Raw genomic sequence first — 23,296 nt, forward strand, 5'->3', positions numbered from 1 at the left:
CAGGATTTCATAGCACTGGGCCATGGCAGTTAAAACGGTATGAAATTGGATTGTCTCTGGAGTGAAGATCCTAGACACACTGCAGAAATAATCCAGTTTGAGACCGCTTTGACTGCCCTGGCTCAGGGGACCCTGGGAATGGTAGTTTTGTGAGACATTGAGCCTTCTCTATCAGAAAGAGCTCTGGGGCCACAACAAACTACAGTTCCCAGGAATCCCTAGCACTGAGCCAGGAGAGTTGGCTGAGCTTTTCCTGAGGGCGGGGGCGACCGCTGCCCTCTCTCTGATTGGTTGCTCTGTAGCCTGGCTCTCAGAGGGAGTCAGGGGTTGAGAGACTAGAGAGCTTTATCTGAGGGCGAGGGCGGGGGCGGCGACCACTCTCCAGTCCTCTCTCTGATTGGCTGAAAACTGACTTAGTGTGTGACACTCCAAAGGGTTGGTTGCTCTGTAGCCTCTCTCTCAGAGCCAGGGCTGGAGCTGAAATGGGCAAAAGGCACCAAATCTGCACCGAAATAGAGCCAGGCACCAAAATCACACCAAAAGCACTGAAAAGCCCCCGTTTTCGTGTGCTCTCGGGGAGGGAGGGGGGAAGGAAGGAAGGAGGGAAGCCCTGCTCCCCAGAGAGAGAGAGAGAGAGAGAGTCCCTCCCTCCGGGCCTCCTCCTCTCCACCTTCCTCTCCTTCTTCCCCCAAACACTCCTTCTCCTCCTCCTCTTCCTCCAGGGCCAGCCAGGGCCCAAGGGAGCAGGGAGGCTCAGATGCCTAGAGGGTCCTCCAAGAGGAGAGAGAGATAGAGAAGGTTCCTAGAGAGTCCGCGAAGGAGGCGAGAGTAGAGGCTCAGATTCCTAGAGAGTCCCCTCGGATCGAGAACAGAGCAGAAGCCTCAGATTCCTAGAGAGGCAGGGAAAGTGTTTGGAAAGGCCAGGTGTTTGTGGGAGAGAGAGAGAGAGAGAGAGAGAGAGAGAGAGAGAAGGAGGTGGGAAGGGAGTGGGTCCCCCTCCTCTGTGGGGGGAGTCGGTGGGTCGGAGGGGCCAGGGGTCCTTGGAGAGAGAGAGCGAGAAAGCTCTTTGGATGAAGGGAGATGCAGCCCTTGAGGAGGAGGAAGAAGGGGACGGGAGGGATGGAGAGGATGGGGTCCCTTCTAGAATCATAGAATCGTAGAGTTGGAAGAGACCACTAGGGCCATCCAGTCCAACCCCATCCTGCCATGCAGGAAATCCAAATCAAAGCATCCCTGACAGATGGCCATCCAGCCTCTGTTTAAAGACCTCCAAGGAAGGAGACTCTATCACCTTCCGAGGGAGTGCATTCCACTGTCGAACAGCCCTTACTGTCAGGAAGTTCCTCCTAATGTTCAGGTGGAATCTGAATGGAGGGAGATGGAGGGAGGGAGGGAGGGAGGGAGGGAGAAAGGAAGGAGGGAAGCCCTGCTTCCCGGAGAGAGAGAGAGAGTCTGGAAAGAGGGGGATGATGAAGGGAGCCCCAACCCTTGAAGGGAGGGCTCTGCTGGGAGGAGGAGGAGGAGGAAGAAGAAGAAGAGGGGGCAGGAGGGATGGAGAGGATGGGGGTTCCCTCTAGGAATGGATGGAAGGTTCTCAGGGAGGAAGGAAGAAGGGAAGCCCTGCTCCTCAGGGAGAGAGAGACTAGAAAGAAGAGGATGATGGGGGGGGATGATGAAGGGAGCCCCATGGAGACCTGGCTTCTGGGGGAGGAGGAGGGGCTGCCCTCCTTTGCCCTCTTTCTCTCCAGGGAAAGGGCCTGGCAATGGAGGAGCCCCTCTGCATCCCCAGCCTCCCCTCCTCCTCCCTCTCCCCAAGGACCCTCATGGAAAGGGGGAAGAGGGCAGTTCCCATGGAGAGCCCCCTCTCCCCCATCTCCCCTTCCTTTCTCTTGCAGGGGAGGAAGGGAGGCAGAATGGAAACAAAACCCTTTAGATGCCAGGCAGAGAGAGACAGAGAAAAACAGGAAGGAAGGGAGGCCACCCTGCGTCCCCTTCACCACTCCTCCACAAACACAAACACAACCAGCTTTAAGAAAATAAACACCAGAAAATACTCTCTCGGATGTTTAAAGAATGTCTCTCCTTATGAATGTAGGAAGGAGACCAGAGAGGCACAAATGTTCCTGACCCTCTTACCTTCACAACAACCCAGTGAGGTAGACACAAGAGAGGGACCATGAAGACCACAGACTAACCTTATGACCGTCCAAAAAGGCAGAAACATCCCTGTCAGGAAAGAGGTGAGTCTCTTTGATCTGCTCTGAAGGATTCAGGTCGGAAGGTCTGGAAAGTGGGGAAATAAGTGTGTTTTTCCATAGTATTTTCTGGGAAAATCAGTACTTCTGAATGTCAGCCTTCCAAGCATTTGGGTGATTGTATAGGAAATAATCCTCCTTGAAACATAGGAAAGAATCCTGCATTTTCCCCTGATCCTTTCCCCTTTTCCAGTTCCAGCCCTGAGGCTGCCGTCCTTCACCCGCTTTCCTGGGAGGAAAGGCCCCTCCAACTCTCTTAGCCTTTGAGGCTCCAGAAGACTCTCTGTGGTTTTCGAGGCAACAGACACACTCAGCCCCCCTTCTGGAAATGGAAGCAAAGATATATATTGCTAGAGCCCAAATGCAGGTGGCAGACTATATTTAACAGACCGGCCGAAGATCCCAATGAGGAGAAAGGCCAAAATTTCCCCATCCTCTGTTTCTTCTCCCCAAATGACATGCCAGAAAGAAAGGAAGTCTCCTTTGTTTAGGAACCCAGGAGCAATGAGTGAGGGATGCCATTGCTGACCCCCGGCAGATGTGACCTGAAGTTGGTCTCTCAGTGGGCATCCCCATAGTAAGAAGAAAGATGAAGGTTAAGACACAATGAGTCCTTTGGAGGGCACTGAAATGTAAAAGGGAAATGGGAATAAAGATGGCCGCTTCAATGTGGAAAGAGAACCAGGGAATAATGGCTGTTGAGGGGTACTGAAGAAGGGAGTTCCTGGAAAGCAGGGTTCTGGCCTGTGGAAACGTTGGCTCTGTTTCTCCAAGGGAGCTCTTACCTCTGGCAGTCAAAACTGAGCCTCCATCTGCCAAGGCAGTGTACCCAACAAAATGAACGAGAACTGCAATGACATTTTAATGAATGTAGAATGTAGGATAATAGGATAAATATGACAGTTATATATTATGTATTGTTCCTTCAAGTCTTATCTGACTTATGGGATTTACTAGGCCTGAGAGTGTGGTTCATCCAAGGTCAGCCAGGAGGTTTCCGTGGCTGAGTAGAGAATTTAACACTGTTCTTCAGTGTCATAGTCAATATTCAAACTACTACGCCATACTGGTTGTATATATTATACGCCATATAAAATGTAACATTGAAGGTTAAGCATGGTAATAGCATACTGTACTGTCAAAGGCTTTGATGTCCAGTATCCATAGTTTTTTGTGTTTTTTTCTGGTTATGTGGCCATGTTCTAGAAGAGTTTATTCCTGACGTTTCACTGACATCTGTGGCTGGCAACTTCAGATTCTTCTGAAATAGAGACTGATATTTGTTGGTGATCTGCCATCCAAGTAGTAACCAGATTAGTACTTAGAAGATTAGACAGGCTCTACTGCCTCTAGGGTACCTGTAGCAAGATAATAATGTACATTGATAATAACAGTAATAATAAAATATTGTTTTTACAGGCTTTTGCAGCAGAGCATCTTAGGGACATCTTTGCTCTCAGACGGATAGCGGAGGAATAACTTTGATCTTTTTGGGGGCTTCATTTGGTTTCAAAAAACATAGATGGAGGAACCAAAATCACTTGGTCCTGAAGGAAGAAAAGGCCACAATGACCTCAGTGCTGAGAGCAGTGGGGGAATCTGGGAGAGGATAATCCAGGGGTCCATGAGAGAGGAGCTTGCCAGCCCAGAGACGCAATGCCAGTGCTTCAGACAGTTCTCCTACAAGGAGGGAGAGGGACCCCAAGAGGTTTGCAGCCGACTCCACCATCTCTGCCGTCAGTGGCTGAAGCCAGAGCGACACACGAAAAATGAGATCCTGGACCTGGTGATCTTGGAGCAGTTCCTGAGCATCTTGCCCCCAGAGATGGGGAACTGGGTCAGGGAATGTGGGGCAGAGACCTGCTCCCAGGCGGTGGCCCTGGCAGAAGGTTTCCTCCTGAGTCGGGCAGAGGCAGAGAAGAAGGAGAAAGAGCAGCAGGTGAGAGCATTTCTTCCTGAGGCCAAGGTGAACAGGATTTGGCTCTGGGCTGCCTTTTTTTAGTCTTTGAGGACTCCACACTTCACCCTATCACGGCTGAAATCTGGTGTTCCCAGACTTGGCTTTGATAGGGAGAAGTGTGGGGAGGATCGGCCTTCTGCTGAAGTGGAATCTCAGTCTGTGAAGCATCTGAAAAGAGTGATTCGGTTTTAAAACCAGGTGTGTGCTCCTTGTGTGCCAGATTTTCAAAGGAAGTTCCCAGATTTCCCTGCTGCCACTGCCACACAACCTGACTTGCACCCATGATGTGTTCAGGAGCAGAATGGGTTTTCACCCACTCTAGCAAGTCACCAGTTTTCACCTCTAAGGGGTGAAACATTTTACCGTTGCTGAGTTTTTTCATGTCATTTTTATTCTAAAGCTGACATAACAAATTACCAACAATAGCATTGTGCCCACAGAGTGTTCAGGTGGGTATATCTATACAGTAGCAATAGGTTTTCATGTTTGTTTCGCCATATGTCTATGTCATTTCTTCCTTACACACACACACACACACATGAATACATGAGTAGACTGCCATAAGTCAAAGCAGAGTTTTCCAGAACTCCATATGTTCTTGCTGTAGGCTCCATGGAATTGTGTGTGTTCCAGCACATACAATAAATGTATACCAAGTAATAACTGTAATATCATTCTGTATTCCACCTTTTTGAACTTTTATTTTGTATGACATTTTCAAGTTGGACTTAGGTGCTACTGGCTTTTTACTGGCTTAGTGGTGGTTGCAAGTCTCATCCCACGCAAGCACAAACCTCTTCCAAGTCTTTGCCGTTTACTCATCCAAGTCTTGAATCCTGACTGCTTCTTTCAGGCCCAAAGCCTCCTGTCAGAAGTTCACTCTGAATTCCCTGTGGCAGAAAAGGCTCCATTGGATCCCAGGCAGAGTCCCCAATGGAGGGCAATCGAAGAGGAGCATGATGGAGGAGGGCCCCTGCAAGGTAAGGATGCCTCTTTCTTGTTGATGTGTGTCTTCAATGAATTTCCAGCTAATGGTGACCTAAAGCTTCACAGGGTTTTCTTGGCCAGATTTGTTTAGAGGAGGTTTCCCCTTGCCTTTCTCTTGAGGCTGAAAGACTAGCTTGCTCAAGGTCACCCAGGGAGTTTATATGGCAGAGAAGGGATTCGAACCTTGGTCCCCTGAGCCGTAGACAAGTACTGAAACAACTACAGTATGCTGGGTTTAATTTCCCCAATGGAAGGTATTGGACTTTTTGGTCTGATGTGCAACATCCATGTTCAGCTCATGATTGTGGAAGCAGAGTTGTGCATGCAGGGTCACTTGGCTTCCAGATGCATCTATAGGTGTGTATTTCACAGCAAAGAGACTGCCATTGCACAGCAGGGATGTGGAGCATATTCAATGAATATCTCCACAAACACACAGTTATCGTCTCCATCTGTGATGTAAGATCTTGGACGCTTTGTGTTAATTCTCATTTTGTGTATGTGTGTGTAGATATTTTGCATGATGTGCTTGTAGTACCACTGCGCATCCCACTGTTCATTCCATCATACTTTTGGTGCAAGATATTGCCATTGTCCCAAGGGTTGCACAGCTTGAATGATGCTCATTTCCACATGTGGAGATTGATTTTCTGCATCTCTGGCTTAAAAGGCACATCTTGTACCCTGTGTGTTTCTATTCATACCTGGCTTTTGCTCTTTGGGTCTCAGGTCTCTCACACTCCCCACCCTATCCTTTGTCTGTACAACAACCACTTTGTGAGGTAGGTCAGGTTCAGAGAGAGCAGTCTGCCAGTGTCTTTCAGGGCTCCTGGGATGTTAGAACTGAACTTTCCCAGTCCAAGAGTTGAACCACTGCACCCAAGTGCCCTCTGCATTTTCTGTGCCTGGAAGTGTTCTTTTGTGCCAAGACTGCCAAGAGAATACAGGTGTATCTCAGTGAACAAAGTCAGTGTGTTCCAGAGCATTCCATCTTTAACAGTAAATTTAGCATGTGAGACACAAATCACATAAGAAGATGAGGGATGAGTTCCTGAACCACAGAAAAAGAACTAACAATAGCACTATATGTCAGAGATATTTACACCAGTGAAGAGATCCAGGACATCAATCATGGAAGCCAGGTGGAGAACATCTGGATAAAAATTAAAGGGGAGGGAAACAACAAGGATGTTATGATGGGAGTCTACTACAGACCCCCAAGTCAGACTGAGGAATTGGATGATATCTTTTTAGAACAGATGACTACACAGTCAGAAAAGAGAGATGTAGTAGTGATGGGCGACTTGAACTATCCTGATATTTGCTGGAAGTCAAACTCAGCCAAAGGTCTAGCAAATTCCTCACTTGCCTGGAAGACAATTTGATGATCCAAAAGGTGGAAGAGGCAACAAGGGGGTCAGCTATTTTAGATCTGATCCTAACCAACAAGGATGACTTGGTTAGTGGTGGGATCCTTAAGTGGACGTGACCATGTTAAATAATAATAAATAATAATAAAGTTTTTATTTATATCCCGCACCTTCCTTCGATCAGGGCGGCTTACAGTATAAAATTTCAAACAACAATACATACAATAAAATCCAAAATACATCACATATAAACAATAATAAAAAATACAGGCAAAAAAGCCCCAAAGCCCTTCCTCTTGGCCACGAAAGAGGAGGGAGGCCCACAGGATTTTTAATCGGGGAATGCCTGTTGGAACAGGAAGGTCTTCAAATCCTTCCTGAATTGGGCCAGGGTGGTAGTTGAGCGGAGCTCAGTGGGCAGCGTATTCCAAAGGGCTGGGGCAGCAGTGGAAAATGTCCTCCTTGTGGTGGAGGACAATCTAGCCCCAGGCACCTTCAGTAGCTGCTGCCCAGATGTCCTGAGGGTGCGAGGCGGAATGTACGGGGAGAGGCGGTCCTTTAGGTAACCTGGACCCAAGCCATTTAGGGCTTTATAGGTAATAACCAACGCCTTATATTGGGCCCGGAAGCGGATAGGCAACCAATGGAGATCTTTCAATACCGGTGTTATATGGCTGGTCCTGGGAGCACCAGTGACCAGCCGGGCTGCCATGTTCTGAACCATTTGCAGCTTCCGAGTTTGATATAAGGGTTGCCCCATGTAGAGTACATTGCAGAAATCCAATCTCGAGGTTACCAGAGCATGTACAACAGTTTCTAGGTCCCTCTGGGCCAGGTATGGGCGCAGCTGGCGAATCAGCCGAAGCTGATAACAGGTGCTCTTGACCGTCGCATTCACCTGAGCAGTCAGGTGAAGCGACGAGTCAAGAAGCACCCCCAGACTGCGCACGGAGTCCTTCACAGGGAGCGTGACCCCGTTCAGGACAGGTGGAACCACCGCCATTCCTGGACCAGGGGAACCTATAACTAGTACCTCCGTTTTCTCTGGATTCAATTTGAGTCGGTTTTCCCTCATCCAGCCCATTACTGACTCCAGGCACGCCACGAGAGGAGAGACCCCATCCCCAGTCACTGCATCAGTCGGAGACATAGAGAAAATGATTTGGGTGTCATCAGCGTACTGATAACCCCGCGCCCCATGTCTCCGGATGATCTCTCCCAGCGGTTTCATGTAAATGTTAAATAGCATGGGAGACAGAATGGCCCCTTGAGGGACCCCGGTTTTAAGGGGCCTCTCGTCGGAGCACACGTCTCCCAGCTGCACCATCTGGGACCTCCCAGAGAGGTAGGACCGGAACCACTGCAGCGCAGTGCCCCCGATTCCCACCTCTGCCAGGCGTCCCAGAAGGATACCATGGTCTATGGTATCGAAAGCCGCTGAGATGTCCAAGAGCACCAACAGGGACACGCTTCCCCTGTCAATGCCCAGACGGAGATCATCGACCAAGGCGACCATGGCTGTCTCAACCCCGTAGCCCGCCCGGAAGCCAGTTTGAAATGGGTCTAGATAATCCGTTTCATCCAAGACCGCCTGAAGCTGGATTGCAACCACTCTCTCGATCACCTTTCCCAAAAATGGTAGCAGCGAAACAGGCCGATAATTATTATGAACCAGGGGGTCGAGGGAGGGCTTTTTTAGAATAGGTTTTACTATGGCCAATTTCAGTTGTGATGGAAATTGCCCATCCCTCAAAGATGTATTAACTATCTGGCGTAACAAAGTTGTTACCGCCGATCCCCCCTGGGCCGCTAACCACGAGGGACAGGGATCGAGAGAGCAGGTTGTCTTCCGAACACTTCCGAGGATCTTGTCCACATCCTCAGTACTTACCGACTCAAACCGATCTAGTTTAATAAAGTCCACGGAGGCTCCGGACACCTCTACCTTAGGTTCTGCTAAAATGTCGGCGTTCAGACCTTCGCTTATCCGAGAGGTTTTATCCGCAAAAAAGTCGTTAAATAAGTCACAGCAGGCCTTAGTAGGTTCAAGGATCTGGTTCTGAGCGGGAGGGAGCTGAGTTAGCTCCCTGACCACCCTGAACAACTCTGCCGGATGCGACTCTGCGGACGCAATACGAGCACCATAGAACAAATTCTTTGCTGCTCGTATTGCCTCTCCGTAGTCCTCTAACAGTTGGTCTAGGAGAGCCTTGTCGTCTAAGCAAAGGTGTTTCCGCCAACGGTACTCTAGCCGTCGCAGTGACTGCTTCCTTGCCCGGAGATCTTCCGTATACCAGGGCTTGCATTTGGAAGCGGGCCTGAGAGGGCGCTTAGGAGCGATACTGTATATAGCCCTTGAAAGACCGGTATTCCAGATAGCGGTGAGGGCATCAACAGAGTCGCCGTCGCTTCCAACCATGGACCCCTCTAAGGCTTCCTGGAACCTTTTGGGTTCCATCAGCCTTCGAGGGTGGACCATCCTAACTGGTCCGCCACCCCCGGGGGGGATCTGGGTAGAGACCTTGATTTTCGCCTCTACCAGGAAATGATCCGTCCATGACAGGGGGGAAACATTAGCTATTTCCACCCACGGATTCTCCGCCTCCGAACAGAAGACCAAATCAAGAGTATTACCCGCACAATGCGTGGGACCCGAAATCAGCTGGGACAGGCCCATGGCCGCCATGGTATCCATGAATTCCCGAGCCGCACCGGATGGAACATAGCTGGCCGTGAGGGAGATGTTGAAATCACCCAGGACAAGTAGCCTGGGCGTCTCCAGCATCAGCTTCGCGACCAGCTGTGTCAGCTCGTTAAGGGAGTCCGCTAGTGCACGGGGTGGCCGATACACTAACAGAATCCCTAGACTGTCCCTAGCCTTCAGGGTCAGGTAAATACACTCAATATAGGAGGTCTGTCGGATGTGGTTCCTGGTGAGGGATACGGTGTTACTGTGTATCAAGGCCACACCCCCTCCCCGCCCACCTAACCTGCGCTGGTCCTTCACCGAGAACCCGGAGTTTGTTCTCCTGGAGTTTGTTATACAATGGAAAGGAGAAGTCAGGCATAGTCAGACACGCATTCTAGACTTTAGGAGAGCGGATTTCAGTAAATTGAGAGAAGAATTGAGGGTGATCCCATGGTCAGAAATACTAAAAGAGAAGGGAGTTCAGGACGGATGGGAGTTTCTCAAAAGGGAGATACTGAAGGCACAATTTGAAACAGTTCCAGTGAGAAAGAAAAATGGGAGGTGTCTCAAGAAATCAGGATGGATGACTAAGGAACTTTCAACTGAGCTAAGTTTTAAACGGAACAAGTATAAGAAATGGAAAAAGGGGGAAATCACCAAAGAGGAATACAAAGAAATAGCAAGCACATGTAGGGATAAAGTCAGAAAAGCTAAAGCACAGAATGAACTCAGGCTTGCTAGAGAGGTTAAAGACATCAAAAAGGGCTTTTTGGGATATGTCCACAGCAAAAGTAAGAAGAAGGAAACGGTAGGGCCACTGAGTGGAGAAGATGGCAAAATGCTAACAGAAGACAGAGAAAAGGCAGAATTACTCAACACCTTCTTTGCCTCAGTCTTCTCAGAAAAAGAAAAGGGGGCTCAACCTGAGGAAAAAGGAGCAGAAGACAGAATAGGGGGATTTCAGCACAGAATAAGTAAAAAGATAGTAGAGGAATACCTGGTTAATCTAAATGAATTTAAGTCTCCAGGATCAGATGAACTACATTCAAGGGTATTAAAAGAACTGGCAAATGTAATATCGGAGCCATTGGCAATAATCTTTAGAACTCCAGGAGAACAGGAGAAGTGCCAGCAGACTGGAGGAGGGCAAACGTTGTCCCCATCTTCAAAAAGGGGAAAATAGAGGATCCCAACAATTATCGTCCAGTTAGTCTGACATCAATACCAGGAAAGATTCTGGAGTAGATCATTAAAAAGAGAGTCTGTGAACATCTAGAAGGGAATGCCTTAATCACAAAAAGCCAACACGGGTTTCAGAGAAAGAAGTCATGCCAGACAAATCTAATCTCTTTCTTTGATGAAATTACCAGCTTGGTAGATGAAGGGAATGCTGTGGATATAGTATATCTTGATTTCAGTAAGGCCTTTGACAGGATTTCTCATGACATTCTTGCAAACAAGCTTGTAAAATGTGAGCTAGACAAGGCAACTGTTACATGGATTTGTAATTGGTTGACCGACTGAACCCAAAGGGTGGTCAGCAATGGCTCCTTTTCAACCTGGAGAGAAGTGACCAGTGGGGTCCCATAGGGCTCTGTCCTGGGCCCAGTGTTATTCAACATCTTTATCAATGACTTGGAGGACAAAATTGGGGGAATACTTATCAAATTTGCAGATGACACCAAATTAGGAGGAGTAGCTAATAACTCCAGAGGACAGGATCAAAATTCAAGATGACCTGAATAGACTAGAAAGCTGGGCCAAAGCTAACAAAATGAAATTCAACACAGAGAAATGTAAGGTACTGCACTTAGGGCGGAAAAATGAAATGCACAGATATAGGATGGGGGACACCTGGCTGAATGAAACTACATGTGAAAGGGATCTGGGAGTCCAAGTAGACCACAAGTTGAACATGAATCAACAGTGTGATGCAGCAGCTAAAAAGGGCAATGCAATTTTAGGCTGCATCAATAGAAGTTTAGTGTCTAGATCAAGAGAAGTAATAGTGCCACTGTATTCTGCTTTGGTCAGGCCCCATCTGGAATATTGTGTCCAGTTCTGGGCATCACAATTCAAGAAGGACATTGAGAAACTGGAGCGTGTCCAAAGGAGGGCAACTAAAATGGTGAAGGGTCTGGAAACCATGTTCTGTGAGGAACAACTCAGGGAGCTGGGGATGTTTAGCCTGGAGAAGAGAAGGTTAAGAGGTGATATGATAGCCCTGTTTAAATATTTGAAGGGATGTCATATTGAGGAGGAAGCTAGCTTGTTTTATGCTGCTCCAGAGAATAGGACCCGGAACAATGGATGCAAGCTCCAGGAAAGGAGATTCCACCTCAACATTAGGGGGAACTTCATGACAGTAAGGGCTGTCTGACATTGGAACACACTCCCTCAATGGGAAGTGGTGGAGTCTCCTTCTTTGAAGGTCTTTAAGGAGAGGTTAGATGGCCATCTGTCAGGGATACTTTGATTTGGATTTCCTCCATGGCAGAGGCTTGGACTGGATGGCCCTTGCGGTCTCTTCCAACTCTATGATTCTAAGGCAGCAGATGACTCCTCTGTACAGCCATCTTGGGCGCATGGCTGTAAAGGAAGCTAGACAGGGCCCAGCAGGGGCTGAAGCCTCAAACTGTAAAATTGTCTCTTTTTTGGCTGCCATAGAGCATCCCACAAAAAACAAACAAACAGAAAATGGCTTCATGTCCTCACCAGAAGGAGCATGACCTCTGCCACTCACTTCTAAACAGAGACTGGAGGGCCATCTATCGGTTATGCTTTGATTGAGAGTCCCTGCATGACATAATGGGGTTTGATTGTATGGCCCTTGGGGTCTCTTCCAACTCTAGGATTCTGTGATTTTCTGAGAGAGCACATGGATGCAAACCCTCCTGCATTCTCTCCCCCCCCCCAAAGGGGGGGGGGTTGAACACTTCTAAGAAGGATGGGTAAAGAGTTCCCTTCACCCTCAATTGTGTTAGGCTGCCTCATACTGTGGCACTCTTGAGGAAAACAATTGGGACCTTTGGCCTCTCCTTTCCATCAGAGATGATCCTTTCTCAGGATGCAGACATACCTCAAATAAATAAGGAGCCATGTCCCACAGCAGCCCCCTCTGCCCTTCCCATCTGCCTATGTAAGTGGGAAGGGAGTTGAAGACGAAGCCAGCTTCTATAATGCAGTCAGGTTACTATAAAGCCTGTCTGATATTGAAAGGGCTAAGCTTCTAAACCCCAGCTTGAAGTTGGGGCTGTTTCAAACATAAATGAAACAAAATGCCCTGTGAATATCATACACTACAGGGATACACTACAGGCCATATACAGCTATCTACCCAAGATTCCGAATGGTCTTCAGTCACTGCTAACATAAGAGCAGTTTCCTCAGTGCCTGAAAGAAGCTACTGCCCAGGCAGCCTCCCTTGATGGGGCAAATAAAAGAGGGTAGAGCCCTCACAGCAACAGGGCTGAGGGCTCAGATTTACAAGAGATACTGGTTAACTTTTTCTGCTGTTCATTTTGTTACTGTTAGCCCATGAGGTTTGATTCTCCACTATATTTCTTCCTCCACAGGGTTGTGCAGTTTCTGCTCATCCCCCCTCTTTTGTACCAGGATAAAGGAGATACCTGGAAACTAATTCAACAGGGGAGGGGGCTAGCCCTAAAAGCCACATGATGACTTTTCTTCCCTCCTCATGGCCCTCCATCCCTGCCTCCATTAGGGCCACAACCTTTTTGCCTTAGCTGGGACAGCCTAAGACACAAGATGAGCACATGGTTCTGTCCTCCCTTGTACAAATTGGTGTCAGGCTTAGCATTTCTCAGTAAGAGCATAAGCTTTAACAACACAGATTCGGTTAAAGTCTAATAAAGAGGGAGGTCTTTAAGCAGAGGCTGGATGGCCATCTGTTGGGGATGCTTTGATTGAGAGTTCCTGCATGGCAGGGGGTTGGACTGGATGGCCCATGCGGTCTCTTCCAACTCTATGATACTATGATTCTAGTGGATTGTTTATGCCAGATATATTGTGCAACCAGATGCTGAAAACCCTATGTGGTTTCCAGCTCTCTTTCACCATCCTTCCAATGCATATGCTGCTAAAATAGTTTCAGCTGTGCAGAGGACAAAGAAGAAATGGAGCAAGGTGGTATGACTTTATAAAAAGGAGCTTGCTTGTCAGAGGCTTTGTTAATTGACGGGTGCTTGTACTTCTTAGTGAGTCTTTAAGATCACTACTATTAACAGCAACAGATGTGACTGGATTTCCCACACACGCACACTTTGGTCTCTCCCACAGAGGCTGAAATGATCCCACCAGCAAGGCCTCGGCCTCCTCTCCCCCATGGCGGTGAACCAGAACCAGATCAGGTAAGCCATCTACCACCTGGTGTGGACATTTTAATTGACACCTGGCCAATTCAATTGATACCTGGAACCATACAAGTCTCTTTCTTTTATAGGCAGAAAACAAATAGGTAGGAAGAATGCAGCATAGCTGGTTAATCATCTGTGCTTCGACCTTTGAATGTGTGTACTTGTAGTAGTTTCCCTACTTCTGTGTATGATATTCCTCCAGCTGCCTACATCCTGTGTATGTGAAGTGATCTTCTCCCCAACAATTACCTCTTATGTGTTTCCCATCCAAGACTGTCTGGTCCGTTCTGTCCAGGAAATTGTCTTGCTTCCTAAGATGCTGAGGTGCAGATACCTGGGCCTTCAGCTACTGGATCTTCTCTTTCAAAAGGGCTACCAACTTGCACTCGGTGCAGGTGATGTTTTCCACAATCATAGGCAAGAAGACAAACATCCCACAAATGTTGCAGCGGGTCCCTCAGTGTCCAAACTGAGAAGTCTTAAGGAGGAACTGAAACAAGACTGTGGGCTTCCCCTTCTACTATGGGCTTCCCTTGTTAAACACCAGCATAAAAGATCCCTGTTGGCTTGGCCTTTGTCCCCACGATCTGTTAAGAGCTCAGTCAACTGGGCCTATAGTTATCTAGAGAGCTCCTGGCTATTTCACTTTCTCTGAGCACAAGTCTCCACAAGTCCCTTAAGGAAAAAAGTGAATAAGAAAAAGATAAAGGAGAACCCCCTGAAACACTGTTCCCAGGTCACTTTCTCCTCTCTACGTTAAATTCTCACTGAGTATGCCAGCAGTTATATAGAATCTGCTGAAAAATGGACAAAAGAGAATTAATTGGCATTGTGGAGGATATGGCATAAAATTCCACAACCCTCCCCCCAAAAGTGAAAAATAAACAATCCAAAAACACCAGCTGAAATCTAACATGTCACTTGGAACTGACCCAGCATCATCCCTCCTGGCATGCTGAAATGCCCACATTTGAGCTGCCCACCCCATCTGCAGTTGCCTAATGTTTCTTTAAAGGCAGTCTCCTTTTATTGAAGGTGTAGAATATGTCATGGGCTCAGGCTCCTGTGTTTGTCAGACTTTGTTCATGATGTTCATGCTGGTGTTGGTAGAAGACTCAGTCTCATCTCAGCTGCCTTTGAAGCTGTATCAGCCAGTGAGACGACTTTGTTCTAATTGCCAGAGCCGGCAGCCATCTTGATGTCCAGTGTGAGCAAGAATCTTTTTCTTCTGTCTTTAGAGCCTGTTGACTTTTGAGGAGGTGGTTGTGTCTTTCACCCCGGAGGAGTGGGCTCTGCTGGATCCAGACCAGAGAGCCCTGCACAGGGAGATCACGGCAGAGATCTCTGGGATCGTGGACTCTCTTGGTAAGGCTCTCTCTTTCCCTGGATGATTATGTCTTGTCTTTTAAGATTAATTAATGGCATTATCAGATACAGTACTTTGAAGGAGGTCTCAATGGGAAAAGAATGAGCCCTGTATATGCAGATCATGGAGGAAACCTGTGAGTTTATGGGCTGTCTTGGGAAGGCTTTCTAGTTCCCTTGTTGATCATTTCCATTTTAAAATGTGGTGGGATTGCATGCTTCTGTGAGGCCAGAAGCTATGCTGACAGAGTATGACTTGTAGTAGGGTCTCCTGAGACAGGCTTTTGCTGAAGAGTCGGAAGAAATGTGCCAACATCTAGTGGGCAATAGCAATAGTGTGTGTGGCAGGGTGACATTGGTGGAGGATCTCTCCAAGACTGAAGAGCAGAGGACAAGTATGAGTAATACTAAGGATGCAACTGGACTCAAGCTTAAAGGTGCAAGACCCCTGCAAATGTGAAAAAAAATCACAAATACCAGCTCCTTAGAAGCCAGTTAAAGGAAGGGTGGGTGTTGTAAGAGGAGCAGGCGCACACATTCCTTTCCTTCCCCCGCCCCCCTGTCTCTCTTAACTGGCTCCCCACCCTTTTCTCAATGGTAGCGAGGATCGATGCCTTCCACTCCTTTCCCAGTGGGAGAGCTGTCTTGCCCCGGCATCAATCCCTCCAGGAAAAAAGTGAAGAGAATCAATTCTCCTCAGCCTCTTTCCCAGTGGGGTAGCTGCATTAGGAAGGAAACTGTTCCCACTGGGAAAGGTTCTCCCCAGCTTCTCCCTCCTGGCCTTTTTCCTCCAAAGTAGAAAAGCCTGGGAGGGGGGAGGAGGAGAAGTACACTCATAGGCTGCCTTGACCTCGCGAATAATCAGAATTGTGAATGTGATACCCACGAATATGGAGCTCCGACTATATGTTTAAAAGCTTGCTTCAATAACAATCTCAGTGAAATGCAAGGAGGGAAAGGGCCAGGTTAGCCTCCCACAGAAGGGCGTTACAAAGGGTGGGAGCAGCCACGGTGAAGGCCGTTGTCGGTTTTCAGAAAGTGAGTCTTCAATAGTGACTAGACTGAGAGAAAGTATTCCCCGGAGGATCTTAGTGTTCTAACTGGTTTGCATGGAGTGTTATGGTCTCTCAAATAGTGTGGACATAAGCTGTGTACGGCTTTATAGGTCACAACCAGCACATTGAATTGCGCTTTTGTTTAAAAACCTGCAAAGGAAGAGACTCCATCACACTCAGAGGCAGTAGTTCCACTGTTGTTTCTTTCCCTTCTAATTTTTATCCTGATGCTCTCCACCTGACTTCCAGGATTTAAGTCCTAGATCTCTTCTCAGGTGTAAACATCCAGACAAGACAGAGGTGTTTCTGGTCACTTGGAAGGCAGATCGGGGAATAGGGATTCAGCCTGTGTTAGATGGGGTTACAGTCCACCGGAAGATGCAGGTTCATGGTTTGGGGCTACTCCTGGACTCAGCTTTGGACCTGGAGTCCCAGTTCTCTGCAATGATCAGGAGTGCTTTTGTACATTTAAAATTTGTGTGCCAGCTGTTCCCACTCCCTGAAATGCTGTATCTGGTCTCACTGGTATGTGCCTTATTTACATCCTGTTTGGACTACTGACCTGAATAGACTAGAAAGCTGGGCCCAAGCTAACAAAATAAAATTCAATACGGAGAAATATAGGATACTGCACTTAGGGCAGAAAAATAAAATGCACAGATATAGGATGGGGGACACCTGGCTAAATGAGACTACAAGTGAAGGTGATCTTGGAGTCCAAGTAGACCACAAGTTGAACACGAGTGAACAGTGCGATGTGGCAGCTAAAAAGGCCCATGCAATTTTAGGCTGCATCAATAAAAGTATAGTCTCTAGATCAAGAGAAGTAATAATGCCACTGTATTCTGCTCTGGTCAGGCCCCACTTGGAACACTGTGTCCAGTTCTGGGCACCACAATTCAAAAAGGACATTGAGAAACTGGAGCGTGTCCAAACGAGGGTGACTAAAATGGTGAAGGATCTGGAAACCATGCCCTATGAGGAACGACTTACGGAGTTGGGGATATTTAGCCTGGAGAAGATTAAGAGGTGATATGATAGTTCTGTTTAAATATTTGAAGGGGTGTCACATCGAGGAGGGAACAAGCTTGTTTTCTGCTGCTTCAGAGAACAGGACCAGGAACAATGGATCCAAGCTGCAGGAAAAGAGATTCCACCTCAACATTAGGAACTTCCTGACAGTAAGAGCTGTTTGACAGTGGAACAAACTCCCTCGGAGTGTAGTGGAGTCTCCTTCTTTGGAGTTCTTTAAACAGAGGCTGGATGGCCATCTGCTGGGGATGCTTTGATTTGGGTTTCCTGCATGGCAGAATGGGGTTGGACTTTATGGCCCTTGTGGTCTCTTTCAACTCTATGATTCTATGATTCTATGATTCTACTGTCATGTGCTGTACGTGGGGCTGTCCTTGAAGAGTGTTCTTCAACTTCAGCTGGTCCAAAGAACTGCAGCCAAACTGTTAATGGGGACAGATTATAGACCCCACACAATGCCCCTGTTGAAACAGCACCATGGGCTGCCGGTTTGTTTCCAGGCACAATTCAACATGCTGGTTATGACCTATAACGCCCTATAAGGCTCAAGTCTGGTCTATTTGACAGATCATATCTCCCTGTATGAACCATCCTGGGAGCTAGAATCTTCAGGAGTGGGCCTTGTTTCTGTCCTGGCCCCATCGCAAGCACAGTTGGTGGGGACTCAAGAGAGGGTCTTATCCATGGCTGCCCCTGGACTCTGAAGCTCTCTGCCCAGGGAGACCAGAATGGCTCCCTCTTTATCATCCTTCCGCTGGCAGGCTGAGACTTTCTCTTTAGACAGGCATTTAAAACAGAAAGTTTTAAAGAACATCCTGGGGTGGTGTATTGTTTAATGTGTCTGATTTTAAGCACTTTTATCTTTTTAATTGTAATTTATTTTAAGCTAACCTTCTTTTTTAATATTTCAATAGTTTAATTCCATTTTAATTGTCACTTTTGTTGTATGGGTTGCACATGGATCTTTATACATTGGAGAAAAAGAATCAGGTGGAGGGAGAAGGGAAAACAGAAATTACAGGGAGAAAAGTTTTCCAGAATAGTTTTTTAAAATTTTGTTTTAAAAATCAAATCCATTCCAAATCACGAAAAGGCAAAAATCTGGACATTCATACAGGCACAGACAGGCTGAAAGGTATGCTTTATTGTAACAGAAGCCCCTTATTTAAAACTTGTAAATCTTGTCCCTTATAGGGCTGGCACCTCAAGTTTATTATAAGGAGTGTCCCCTGATGATGCCCACAAGTCCTGTATTTTGGGATGTGGGCTCTTCATAAAGACAGAAATCTGTGTATCATGTAATTTATGTGTGGACCATGTATTAATTTCTACAGAAAAAGGCTTGACTCAGGGTCTGGACAAATGGCAGGAAAGGGGCAGCTTCCCAACGCCTCTTTGAGCATTGGATTGAGGCTGCGGCAACTACACACCGCAGCCCCAATCCAGCGCATTCCTGGCCCCAAAAGGGCTGGCAAAATGTTGCTGCATTTTGAAGTGGCAAAAAGACATCCTTGCCACCACGCCGGTGGCTTTTCAGTGGTCGTTTGGTACAGTGCGTCTAAATGCTGAGCCAAGAGCACCACAACGCTCCCCGCCATGTGGTTGGGTGCACAGCGTGAGACCAGCATCAGGGCGAATGGTGTCAAAACACCACACCTTCACACCGGTGCTTACTGATGGTCAGTTTAGGGTCTAAGTAAAGTGAAATCAATAATTTCCTTCAGTATTTAGGTACAGCACTTGTCAACCCTTCATGTCATGAATTTCCTCTGTCCCCTATTGGTATTTTGAAAACCTGGCAGCAAAACCTGGATGGCCATCTGTCGGAAATGCTTTGACTGGGAGTCCTGCATGGCAGGAGGTTGGACTGGATGGCCCTTGTGGTCTCTTCCAATTCTAAGATTCTATGATACAAAACTAGGCCTGGCGCTTGTGTGTTACCCATAGAATACCTGTTTTGCACTCCTGCTTTAGATGCTCTGTGCAGTTCAAAAGGATCCATCCTTACTGAGCACTAAGCCCCACTTGACTTGGGTTCAATCTCAGCTCATACATGAAGCTCCTCTCCCTCAGACTTTTTTCACAAATCCTCCATTCTCAGTAGCCTTGCTCCAAGTCTCTGACAGCAGATGTCTCTTTGAAGGCCTCAAACAAGGGAGGAAAGCAACAGTCCAGGGAGACAGGTGCTTGCCCCCAAGTCCTTCTCTTTAGACATATTGAGCAGTTCCATTGGCCTTTCATGACGGATACTGTTATATTTTTGTTGCAGCTCAAATAAAACCGGTATAGCAGATGAAACAAAGCTAAAATGATAGATGGGTGTTAGCATATAAAACCCTAAAAATCTTAGAATATTATGAAAAAATGAGAATGTTTTCATCCGGAGTGTAAAAGGTCACTGAGGAGAGTTTTTATTTATTTATTTATTTATTTATTTATTTATTTATTTATTTATTTATAGTGTATGTTCATTGATATTTCTGCTGGAGGTTGACCCTAGACTCATGCTGAATGAACTTCAGAGATTGCCTCTCTAGGTCCTCCAGTATGACTCTATGGTCAAAATCTGCTGGAGGGTGGAGAGAGCCTTCCCTGAAGCTTGTAAGACTCAAGGAAGCTCTTGTGGGAAGGTACAGGCTACCAGATCATCTGGATTTATTCCATAACAGGGAGCATAGCATGCCTTCCTTTGTTCTGATGATTCATTTGTCTTTTATCTGCTTCCCATACTCTGAAATGCTTTTAAACAAAATTATTATTTTCTTTTTTTCTTCATAGCTGAAAACTGGAGGAAAACATATGTATCTGCTAAGTATGGGAATTGTTTTAGGCAAAAACTTGAAGTTACTAAGCAAGCTCAACATTCAGAAGAAGAAAGTTATATCAGAGAGGAGCCCTACAAACACAATGTATCTGCAAAATTGTTTCCTCAAAATATGTCACTTGTGCCATGCAAGAGGCCTCATTCCCTAAAGAATCACTTCAGGTGTGAAATTTCATGTGTGACAGGTTTTTGTTCTAAATTGCACAGTGTAAAATATCAAGAAGCCCACACAGTAAAGAAACCACACAAATGTCGGAAGTGTGGGAAATGCTTTGCATACAACTCACTACTTGTGGCACATTTGAAAGTGCACAGAGAACTTATGACCAACTGGATGAACAACACAGGAGAGAAACCCTACAAATGTCAGGAGTGTGGCAAAGGTTTTGCTCAAAAACCAGGCCTTGTGAAGCACCAGAAAGTCCACACAGAACAGCAAGTGGACAAATACCAGGAATGTGGGAAAGCTTTTGTTCAAAAAGCAAACCCTGTGAAGCAGCAGGGAGGTCACAAAGGAGAACAACTGTACAAATGCCAAGAATGTGGGAAATGTTCAGCTGAGAAATCACCAGAGATCCACCAAAGATCTCACCCAGGAGTAAAACCATACAAATGCCAAGGAAGTGGGAAATGTTTTATTAAAAAAGGTCTTGTGCACCAGCCAAAAATTCACACAGGAGAGAAACCATACACATGCCAGCATTCTGGAAATGGTTCTGCTCAGACGTCAGACCTTGTGAGGCATCAGAGAGTACACCCAGGACAGAAACGGCACACATGCCAGGAGTGTGGGAGAAGTTTTACTGATAAGTCAGATCTTGTGAATCATCAGATAATCCACACAGGAGAGAAACCATACACATGCCAGCATTGTGGGAAAGGTTTTGCTTACAAGTCAGCCCTTGTGAGGCACCAGAGAATCCACACAGGAGAGAAACCATACACATGCCAGCAGTGTGGGAAAGGTTTTTCTCAGAAGTCACATCTTATGTCCCATCAGAGAGTCCACATAGAAGAGAAAACATACACATGCCAGCAGTGTGGGAAAGGTTTTTCTCAGAAGTCACATCTTATGTCCCATCAGAGAGTCCACACAGGAGAGAAACCATTTATATGTCACCAGTGTGGGAATAGTTTTGTTCAGAAGTCAGAACTTGTGAAGCATCAGAGAGTCCACAGAAGAGAGAAAACATAAAAATGCGAGGAGATTAGTTTCTAGAATGGGGGGGGGGGGGGGGGGAAGGGAAGCAATTTTTTTATCCCACAAATTAATTTTTATTGCACAGTACATAATACAGTTTATAAAATCCACATTTCATGATACACATTTCTCATCTCTCCCCCCTCACAAAAAACAGCATTGAGGGAAATACATTCCAATCAAGTTAATAATCATTATTGAAGATGTGGAAAATACCATTAATTATATTTTTTACTTCTTCATACCCCATTTTACCTTCCACTTTCTTAATCACAATTTCCCATTTATCTTTCCATGATTCTTTCTTCCTTTCCCCAATATATTTAAGTCTTCTTTCCGTAAGGAAATCAAAGAATATGTATTCTTTTATATAATTAAACAAATAAGACTTAGTCCAATTTGATTTGGTGCACACCAAGACGGGGACGGTGCCCTGCAGTGGGGGGATTGCGAACTGGACCACGAAAGTGAAAAGGACAGCCCAGAGAGGGTGAGTGGGAGAGTACCCATCTATCAATTAAGAGTAAGACTGTGTCTTGAGGCCCACAGCATCACCGGGGAGCTTTTAGCAGCCATTGACTCAGTGTGCACTAGATGCCTCATAAGCCAGGAGGTAGGGGACAAACTGAAGGTGGGGAAGCAACACCTGGGAGAGGTCATCGCATTCCACCAGATGGATGGTTCTGTAATGGGGGGGCACCCTTCCAAAGGACAGACTGAGCTGTTGTGGTTGGGAACAAGTGGACCTACCTACGATTGTGCCATAGTATTGGGGATAGACTGGCAACCCAACCCTAAACTGCAGACAAAAAATATTGAAGACCCAAGGTGCATGCCTGCCAATGCCACTCTGTATACCCTAGAAACCCTATTTGGGCTAAGGGAGACAGTTGTGAATGGGAGCAGTGGAGGAGATCTGGATGGGCACAGGCTGAAGCCTCACAGACCTATCCAGAGGTTACCAGGACTTAAAAGCCGTGTTCAAAAAAAAAAAAGGACTGTGAGGACTTCCGGTTGCAACACCGAGATGTGCGGAGGTGTGTAGCGGTTGCTCCGCTCTCTATTCCACTGCAGCTAGACCCATTTAAGGCCCCAACTGAATAACATCGGGCGGGAGGCCAATAGGGTACCCAAACTGAGGGAGGCTTGAGTCGAGGGTCTGAAGGGGACCCGAGAACCAACGGCTTTCCTCCGATCCCCCCTCAAGGGGAACGGAGGGAGGGAGGTTGGGTGAAGGTCGCAAGACAGCCGGGGCTGCAACGAGTTGGTCTTTGGACTTCAGTCTTAGGCACAACCTTTTAATTCATGGAGTTACCTTGGGAAGAACCCGACGGGGCAACATTAGAGCAGAGGATGCCTGAAGTGGCTGACCTCTGCTCTTTTAATTGTTGGGGAAGGGGAGGGGGAGGACATGGACGCGGGGGATGCTTTGGCTGGGGAGGAGGGGGATAACATCGGCACGAGCGGAGCTCCCATTGAGTTAGTGTGGGGCAAGGGGAGGTATGGCGGTGGGAGAAGGGACTTGCGTTACAAAGGAAGGCGAGATCGATGCGTCATATCTATCTCTCCTTCCTGTCCCCCTCCCAACCAAAGGGACCTGAGGGTCACTCCAACCGTGCCACAAACCCTGTCGCTGCTCCTGTGCAATGCCAGGTCGATTAACAACAAGTCCCACATAATCTATGACTTACTGGATGACAGCAAGTGCGACCTGGCTTGCATTACCGAGACCTGGCTTGGGCCTGAGGGAGATGCTGTGTGGGCACAGGCCCTTCCTGCCGGGTTCTCGGTAAAGGACCAGCCCAGGTTAAGTGGGCGGGGGAGGGGGGTGGCCTTGATATATAAGAACACCTTGTCTCTTACCAGGAACCACATCCGGCAGACTTCCTTTATCGAGTGTATTTACCTGACCCTAAAAGCTAGGGATAGTCTAGGGATTCTGTTGGTGTATCGGCCACCCCGTGCGCTATCGGACTCCCTTAACGAGCTGACACAGCTGGTCGCGGAGCTGATGCTGGAGATGCCCAGGCTACTTGTCCTGGGCGACTTCAACATCTCCCTCACGGCCAGCTATGTTCCATCCGGTGCGGCTCGGGAATTCATGGATACCATGACGGCCATGGGCCTGTCCCAGCGGATTTCGGGTCCAACGCATTTTGCGGGTAATACACTGGATTTGGTC

The 23,296-nt window shown here is 47.2% G+C and overlaps 1 protein-coding gene across 1 annotated transcript; it reads left to right on the plus strand.

Annotated features, from left to right (window-relative positions):
• Positions 1-1,577: 1,577 nt before the first annotated feature.
• Positions 1,578-21,114, plus strand: LOC149320323 (uncharacterized). Its single transcript, XM_089500998.1, has 6 exons — positions 1,578-2,240; positions 3,675-4,194; positions 5,069-5,195; positions 13,561-13,631; positions 14,876-15,002; positions 19,868-21,114. The coding sequence occupies exons 2-6, from the start codon at positions 3,778-3,780 to the stop codon at positions 21,106-21,108; spliced, it is 1,983 nt and encodes a 660-aa protein (XP_089357124.1). The 5' UTR covers positions 1,578-2,240; positions 3,675-3,777; the 3' UTR covers positions 21,109-21,114.
• The last annotated feature ends 2,182 nt before the right edge of the window (positions 21,115-23,296 follow it).

The sequence above is a fragment of the Sceloporus occidentalis genome, unplaced genomic scaffold, assembly GCF_023333645.1.
Source record: "Sceloporus occidentalis isolate IW3139 unplaced genomic scaffold, rSceOcc1.0.p SCAF_1, whole genome shotgun sequence".
NCBI classification, from domain to species: domain Eukaryota; kingdom Metazoa; phylum Chordata; class Lepidosauria; order Squamata; family Phrynosomatidae; genus Sceloporus; species Sceloporus occidentalis.